General features: G+C 51.7%; 1 protein-coding gene across 1 annotated transcript; it reads left to right on the plus strand.

Annotated features, from left to right (window-relative positions):
- Positions 1 to 1,540: 1,540 nt before the first annotated feature.
- Positions 1,541 to 7,931, plus strand: LOC125317373 (feather beta keratin-like). The gene is made up of 3 exons (XM_048287147.1): positions 1,541 to 1,577; positions 1,760 to 2,066; positions 7,865 to 7,931. The coding sequence occupies exons 2-3, from the start codon at positions 1,780 to 1,782 to the stop codon at positions 7,929 to 7,931; spliced, it is 354 nt and encodes a 117-aa protein (XP_048143104.1). The 5' UTR covers positions 1,541 to 1,577; positions 1,760 to 1,779.
- The last annotated feature ends 764 nt before the right edge of the window (positions 7,932 to 8,695 follow it).

The following is an 8,695-nucleotide window of genomic DNA, read 5'->3' on the forward strand; positions in this document are numbered from 1 at the left end:
ATTGTGTGGCACCCAGGAATGCTGAGGGAGCTGCTGATGTCCTGGGGAGGTCACTGTGCAACAGCTTGTAAAGGTCCCAGTGCTTGGGAGCACTTGCTGATGGATGAATGAGAGCTTATGCCCTCGTGTCTTGAATAGAATCAAGGGAGAGGATCTGGAAAAAGAGAGGCTGTTCAGGCTGAACTCGTTGCATTGTTATGGCCAACTTGGATTTCTGAAATTTACACAACAAACGTAGGATGTAATTTAAAGTGTATTTCTTGACCGCATTAAGTAATCTTAGAAATAAACAACAAATTGGGCCGTTCCCTTTGTTCCCAGGCTGGTCTCTGACATCAATCCATGTATTCCGCATTCAAGCCATAAGGATTCATAACTTGAAGGATATAAGTCTTAGTATTATGCTCATCTTAGCAAAGAACCAGTAATTACTAATGCATGCTCAACAATCGCCTCTTTCCTCCTCTGCCATTATTCAGGCATTTCTTTGTGGAATTCTGAGATTCCATGCTCTTCTCTTGAGCCTGTGTCCATCTCATCTTGGCGGCAGCCCTTATATGTGCATTTTAGAGACCAAATTCTGGTCTCAGGCACAAGATAATCAAATTTGGGCACAGGGTGACCAAAGCTTTGCAGAAGTGCGGTGTCATCACTGAGGTCACCCTGTGGCACCGGGTTGCCGTGGTTTGAGGCTGTGTTGTGACAAATTGCCCCCAGTCTCTCACAGCCCTGACAGCCTGCTCTGGCCTTTGCAGCTCTTGCAAGTAGATGGTGTTGTCCCTTCCATCCCATTTCCTGTCTCCATGCAATCTTCCCAGCTGGCAAAGCCTGACTGGAGGCATCGCCTTTACCATTGCTTGTGCTCTGGGGGTGTCTTTGTTTCCATCTTGTCTGTAAGGTTTCAGTATTCAAGGTCTTTTGCATCTTGACTTGGGCTGAGTGTTGAGGAGTGAGATCAGTTCTCTGGGCAATGTCTGATTGTCTGAAAGAGGATTTGGAAATTGCCCAGGGCTTTTGGAGGCGAGTATTGCACGATCCTCAACAATGCAGGCAAGTCAAGGTGTCCATTGTAGTGGCCTGAGAAGGGTCTGAAGGACTGAGCCCAGAGGGTTGTGGTCTGGACTGTCTTTAAAACAGGGAGAAGCTGAGAGAGCTGGGAGTTCTTTCAGGCAGAAGGCAAGGATGCAAATAGGACATGTTCTCAATATGCCATGGAGTGACCTCGGATGACACCACAATTCTCCTCAGCTTTGCCTGCATCTTCTACGTGCCCTGACGCGCACCATCAACAACCACACGCTGGTCTCTAATTCTGGCAATTCAGAGGTGCCGCCAAGGTCAGATGGACACAGCCGCAAGGAAAGGACATGAAACTGCAGAATTTCAGGAAGGAAAACACTCACCACCTCAGGACTCACCAGGCTGGGCCAGGCAAGAGCTGCTGCCTGAAAAATGCCCCAAGGCCACAGGACAAGACTGTCCCACCCCTGCACAACCAGCATAAAAGCCGGCCCAGTGCCTCTCTCCCTCACACACTTCTCCTCAAGCCTTCTCCTCCTGCTCCTGCTGACAACCAGGTGAGTCTCAAGCCCCTGACCCTCCTGATCCTACCACCCCAGGCCCCTCTCTTCCAGCACCCTCAGCCCCAGCCTCAGCAGCCCTCATGCCTCCCCACAGCCCCACAACAGCCTCCACACTCCCTCCTCTCCTGATACACAGCCCCTCACCCCCTCCCAGCCTCACGCTCACTCTCTTTCAGGGACCATCCACACCACACCCATGGCCTGCTACGACCTCTGCCGACCCTGCGGACCCACCCCGCTGGCCAACAGCTGCAACGAGCCCTGTGCCCTGCAATGCCAGGACTCCCGTGTTGTCATCCAGCCTTCCCCTGTGCAGGTCACCCTGCCAGGACCCATCATGACCTCCTTCCCCCAGAACACCGCTGTCGGATCCACCTCCTCGGCTGCTGTCGGTAGTGAACTCAGTGCCCAGGGACAGCCCATCTCTGGTGGATTTGGTGGCTTTGGCTATGGCCTTGGCTATGGCCGTGGATTTGGCTATGGGCTGGGAGGCCTGGGCTGTTATGGCAGAAGGGGTGGCTACATCTGCTAAGGACCCTTGGCATCACCAGCTCGGTGCTCTGGCAACAGCTCCTGCAAGCAAAGCACCTCGGCTGATCCTCGCCCTACTCGCACCTCACACTCAATCCCTTCTACTTCTTTCTCCTTTCTCTTCATTCTTACGCCTCAATAAAGTTTTTCTGCATCAAAGCCTGAAATGCCTCCTCTTGCTTTTTGAATTCCAATGGTCTCACATCATCATCCATCACAGTGCCTGGGCTCAACAGGACATTGGTGAAAGGAAAAGGGGCACAAACACTTTTCTCTAGGAAATCTGTCACCACCAGTAACAACCAAGACTGGCACGGGAGGCAGAGAAGGGGCAGAACCTTCCATAACATTATTCAAGCCCAACACCTGCTACACCAAAGGCTTTGACACAACAGTTCTCTCCTGCTCATGGCTCTGGCAAAGTCTCTCTCCACCACCCCACACTTGACAAACTCTCTTCCCAGCAGGATTCTCAAGCCCTCCAAACAAACACTCATAAAACCTTCCATTTGGGCAGGAACTCTGGAATGCAAGTGCTTCATTCCCTTCTGCTCAAGCAAGATGAGCAAGAGCAGAATTTCCAGGACCTTGGACAGTTCATGTTTTGGTCTCCCGGCACAGTCTCCACCACCTCTTCCACTCTGGAACCAACCGCACATGGAAAAATTCTTGCCTTCTTTTTCCCATATAATTACATCTGTTGGGCCCAAGGCCTCTTGTCTGCCACATGTGCACTGCTGAGAACAGCCGTGCTCCCTCAACTTCATTCCCTGCCATCAGAGATTTGAACACACTGATGACACCCTTCTGTCCACCCCACGGACATGGGAGTCCCAGCTCTCACAGTCTCTCCTCTAGGAAAGCTCCTCCAGCCCCTTTTCAGGGCCTATTGCTGGCCCTGAAATGGTCTTGATTCACTAAATCAACTTCATTTCCACACTGGGGAGCCCAGGACTGCCCACAACCCCTCACATGGGACCTCACCACTGCTAAACATACAGCAAGAGTCACCTCTCCCTGCTTGGTCGTAACATTTTTCCCAATCCTGACCTGAAGACTTGGCCTCCCTGTTCCCACAATGATACAGGGACACCTCCTGCCCCATTTCTTCTAACCCAGAACCACAAAGGCTTTTTCAGAGAAGAAAACAATTGTTCCAAGTGACACCCAGACATTCCTTCCTACCTGGGATGACTCCCCCTCAAGAAATAGCCCTTGGAAGCTGCCCTTGCTGAAGTCCAGCAAATGTCCAGAACCCGTCAGGTTTTCAGTGTTGGCCCAGTGGATTCAACTCCTGGGCTACAGCACTGCAGCCTTGCTGCTATCTGGACTTTGGGACACTGACCACAAGCCTTTAGGGCCAGTCCTTCAGACACTTCAGGCCACTTTGGGCACTGACCCAACTCCAACTTGCTTGGGTTGTCAAGGACCGTGCAATGCTCACCTCCAAGAACATCGGGACACCTCCAAATCCTCTTTCTGACAATCAGACCTCGCCCAGAGAAGTGACATCACACCTCAGTGCAAGTAAAGACCCAAAATGCCCTGGATATCAAAACCTTCAAATCAAGAGGGGAACTGAGAAACCCAAAGAGCACAACCAGTGTGAAAGACAAGGTTTCATATCAGGCTTTGCCAGATGGGAGAAATGAGAGGAAGGAGGGAATGCAATGGAAGGGGCAATGTTGGGGTTCCTCCCCCATGGCCTGGAGTCTTGGGGAAGGGGGACCCTCAGGTAGAGGCACGGGGTTTCCCTACTCCCTGGTCAAACTCGTTCCCCATTGGTTGTTTTGTGTTCCCCTGCACAGGGAAGGACCCTGCTGGTCTCGTGATTGCCGGAGTTCTTCCGCAGGACGCCGGCCATCCAGCTGGAGAACAAAGATCTCTAAAACATCTATCAAAAATCAGTCCCGAATTTTTTCCACGGGCCTCACTGTCCTACACATGTTGCAGAAATCCCCGCTGCAACAAATGGTATGGATTGCAGGCATAACCATTCTCTGGAGTCAGCAACTGTGAAACAATCAAGATTTTGAAGATCCCCAAAAATTCGTGAGTGAAGAAACTTTCTGGATCTCTCTTCTTGCTTTTGTTTTGCTGTTCCATAAACTATGGAGGAACTGTGGACAAACTCGAGGCTCTCCGAGCTCCATCGGGACATTTATCTTAAACTTGAAAAGATTCTTGAACAATGATATGTAAATTTTAGCTTAATTCAAGCTCCAAAAGAACTGACACACTTCCTTGCACGGTTGTTTCAAAACTTTTTCTACATTTCTTGGGACTTGATTCTTACCAAAGACTTTGGGAAGAATGTTTGGACACAGTTAATTTCTGAGTCAAAATATATGCCTATGGAAGAATATTTCCGTGAATATTACTTAATTACAGAGACTGTTGAACAATATCATCTGCGTCCTTCCAAAGGTAAACGTGCCTCAGGGACCACGAGACTGAGGCCACGTGCGTCGAGTGCTCTGCGAGCAGCAGCAAGACAGTTCCTGTACGTGGGCAGAGCGGCGCGAGCCGTGGTGTTGGCAGTGGAACCAGGCGTGGCGGGAGCGGCGCGACCCGGCATTGGCCGCCTGGCCCCACGCCACGTGTGGTGGAGCGAGCCCCGTGAACATCCGGCCAAGAGGGGCGACGTGCAGGCGGTGGCCAGCGGTGATGGCGGCAGAGCAGAGCCACGAAAAGCCCAGGCTCACGCCACGACAGAGCCATTTGCAGGGCACGGCGGGGCCACCGCACAGGGGCCTGGCCAAAACGTTGGCATGGCACCAGGCAGGCACAGCACAGCTGTGACCAGAAGTGGTGGCACCAGCTGTGTGTAAGGAGCTGAGCAGCACAGCCCCACCCGGCCCACGTGGCCCCAAAAAGTCAAAACCCCACGGTGAGAGCGCACAGGCACAAGCGGCCCCGACGGCCCCAATGCAGGAGCGAGCAAAAGCGAAAGTGAAAGCAAGAACACAGCAAGACAGAAAACAGCACCAACACGGAAAAAAGAAAAAAATCGTCGTAGCTAAGGTTTTAGGAATAGTAAAATGGTATCATGACAAACAAAATTATGGTTTTATAATAAGATGTGGCAACAAGGAAGACGTATTCGTTCGTTGTACTGCCATTATGAAGAATAACCCCAAAAAATATATCCCAAGCTTAGGAGACGGAGAAGTGATAGAGTTCAGGATTATTCAAGGAAGGAAAGGCCTGCAAGCAGCAAATGTTACCGGGCCTAGTGGTGTTTCTGTAAAAGGCAGTATATATGCTGCAAATCGTAGTCATGTCAGACAATATCCCCATTAAAAGCAGCCCATACAGTCTCCCTCTCCCAATCCTACCTTTCCCTTTTATCCTATATCCTTTTATCGCCAGTGTATTCACAATCCATTTTTCCACCCATGGTTTCCCCTCATAAAACCCTACCTTTACCAATTGCTCTCCCAAAAATCCCTTTCCAATGCCGAGTGGGGGATGAAAGGGGGGGTGGGAAGAATTAACTATTGTTGTTTAGCGTTCCAACAGGTACAAATAGAAGAAACCCTCTCCTCCCTCAGTTTCCCCACAAAGCACGCTCAGAGAGTCCTGTCTCCCTTCTGCCAGCCCTAAGATGCTCCAGAGAAAAAATCTATTTGGACATTTAGAGACTCAGGAGGGTTGCTTGTTTCCTTATGAAACTCTTCTTGTTATCTTATGTTTATCCAGTTGTTTTCAATGTTATGTTTTACATCTCTTTCAGTTAAAACAAAAGGGTGAAGTGTTGGGATTCCTCCTCCCTGCCATGTGGTCCTGCACGAGGGGACCCTGAAGTAGAAGCATGACCTACAGGGTTTCCCCACTCCCTGGTCAATCCTGTTCCCCATTGATTGTTTTGTTTTTCCCTGCTGGGGGAAGACCCTGCTGGTCCCGTGATTGCCGGAGTTCTTCGGCAGGACGCCGGCCATGTGGCTGGAGAATAAAAATCTCTGAAAAACATCTACCAAGAATCCGTCCCAAATTTTTTCCACGGGCCTCGCTGTCCTACACATGTTGCAGAAATCCCCACTGCAACAGGGCAGCACCTCCTACATGGAGCAGCTGCAAAGCCCAGAGCAGCCTGTCAGGCCTCAGAGAAACTGGGGACAACTCCTCACAACACACCCACAAACCACAACACACCAGTACCACAGGATGACCTAAATGATGACACCCCACCTATCCTAAGTTTACGTCACGTCTTCAGCCTGCCCTGACATGAACCTTCGACAGCACAATTTGGTCCCTAATATTCACAATTAAAAGAATTAAAAGCTGCCGCCAAGATCAGATGGACACGGCCTCAAGAGAAGGACGTGGAATCACAGAATTTACAAAGATACCCCGGAACCGTGACAGAGGAGGTAAGAGGATCACACTGACTGTCCGTTAGTAATCACTGGGTTTTGCTCAGAGGAACACAATACAAGCATTTATAGAATATAAGTTACGAAACCTTACGGCCTGAATGCGGAATAAGGGAATTGACCTCACAGCCCCAGCAAAAAGGGATCAGGCCCTGATTTGTTGTTTGCTTACTGGATTTCCTAACCAGGTCAAGGAACACACTTTAAATGACAGAGTTCATTGACATGTCAATTTGAGAAATACAAACGGACAAAAACATTGCAACAAGTTCAGCCCAACCAACCTCTCGTTTTCCAGATCCTCTCTATCTGGATCCCATTCAAGGCACAAGGCCATGAGCTCTCTTTCATCCATCAGGAACTACTCCCAGGAACCAGGAGCTTTCCAAGCTCTTCCAGAGGGACCTCTCCAGGACATCAGCAGCTCCCTCAGCATTCCTGGGTGCTTCATGGACATCAAGAGGCACAGAACAGGGGCCCAGTATTCACAAGACCACCACAAACCACAGCACATGAGGGCCAAATTATGACCTCACTGATGACACCGCGGCTCTCCTGAGCCCTGGTTGTTTACTAAGTCCTCCCTTACACACACTGAACAATCATATCCACCTAAATACCAGCTTATTAAAGTTGCCGCCAAGGTCAGATGGACACGGCATCAAGAGCAGGACATGAAACTGCAGAACTGCATGAAGGAAACCATTTCCTACCTCATGACTTGCAAGGTTGGGCCAGGCAAGAGCTGCTGCCTGAAAACTGCCCCAAGGCCATGGGACAAGGCTGTCCCACCCCCTCCACGACCAGCATAAAAGCCGGCCCCAGCACCTCTGTCCTTCACACACTTCTCCTCAAGCCTTCTCCAACTCCTCCTCCTGCTGACAAACAGGTGAGCCTCAAGACCCTGACCCTCCTGATCCTCCCACCCTGGCCCCTCTCTTCCAGCACGCTCAGCCCCAGCCTCAGCAGCCCTCACGCCTCCCCAAAGCCCCACAACAGCCTCCATACTCCCTCATCCTCCTGCGTCACTGCCCCTCACACCCCCACACCCCTGACCTGCCTCACTCCCCTCTCTCTTCCAGGGACCCTCCACACCACACCCATGGCCTGCTACAACCGCTGCCAGCCCTGCGGACCCACCCCGCTGGCCAACAGCTGCAACGAGCCCTGTGCCCTGCAATGCCAGGACTCCCACGTTGTCATCAACCCTTCCCCTGTGCTGGTCACCCTGCCGGGACCCATCATGACCTCCTTCCCCCAGAACACCGCTGTCGGATCCACCTCCTCGGCTGCTGTCGGTAGTGAACTCAGTGCCCAGGGACAGCCCATCTCTGGTGGATTTGGTGGCTTTGGCTACGGCCTTGGCTACAGCCATGGATTTGGCTATGGGCTGGGAGGCCTGGGCTGCTATGGCAGAAGGGGTGGCTACATCTGCTAAGGGCCCTCAGCAACCGGACACCAACCACCCACTCCCTGGAACACATCTCAGGCATTGAGGACGCCTCTCTGGGCCAAGGCCCTCAAACGGGCTCAGCACTTCCAGCTCCTGCTCTCAGGGCACCAAGTGAGGCAGCAGCCATCAGGCCCAGCCCAGGCTGCCTGCAAACATCACCTTCTGCCTCCTTTTCTTCTCCTACTCCCTACTCTTCATCACCCCTTCCGCTCTCTCCCATCCCTCTGCTGCAAACCCCTTCTCCCAAGCCAGACACCATTGGGCACCTCTGCTGGCCTCTTCCCACTCCAGGGCAGGAAGGCCTTGATGCTCTGGCCAAACCTACTGCAAGCAAAGCGCTTCGGCTGACGGTCGCCCTGATTGCACCTCACACCAGCTCCCTTCCAGTGGATGCTGCTCGTGACCTTTCACTGTTCTTTTTCCGCAATAAAATTCTCTTGCCTTGCAACCTGAGACGTCTCCTTTAACTTCTTCCTGACAAAGGTGTGCCAACCACACTTGGCACAAATCCATGTTTCCACAAGCCATTTGTGGAGGGTGCAAATTGCAGCAACACCTATCTTAGGAATCGCTTCTGCAGGTCCACTACCCACTAGGACACATTGGCACACTGTGCATCACACAGAAGCACTTCGGTTGCTTCAACACAGGCCTGGACACACTCATGCAGGTCTGTCCTTGACTCTGACACAAGCCTCTCATGGGGAGGTGTGTTCATTTTGACTGGACACCAGTTGCTCCAGACCCTC

Source organism: Corvus hawaiiensis, chromosome 26, assembly GCF_020740725.1.
Source record: "Corvus hawaiiensis isolate bCorHaw1 chromosome 26, bCorHaw1.pri.cur, whole genome shotgun sequence".
Taxonomy (NCBI): domain Eukaryota; kingdom Metazoa; phylum Chordata; class Aves; order Passeriformes; family Corvidae; genus Corvus; species Corvus hawaiiensis.

What these genes read in the sequence shown, in the direction of transcription:
- LOC125317373 (XM_048287147.1), top strand. Translation starts at nt 1,780, where the DNA reads ATGGCCTGCTACGACCTCTGCCGACCCTGCGGACCCACCCCGCTGGCC. An exon ending in GGCCGTGGATTTGGCTATGG is followed by an intron (nt 2,067 to 7,864) that starts GCTGGGAGGCCT and finishes CCTTGGCTACAG; the next exon opens with CCATGGATTTGGCTATGGGC.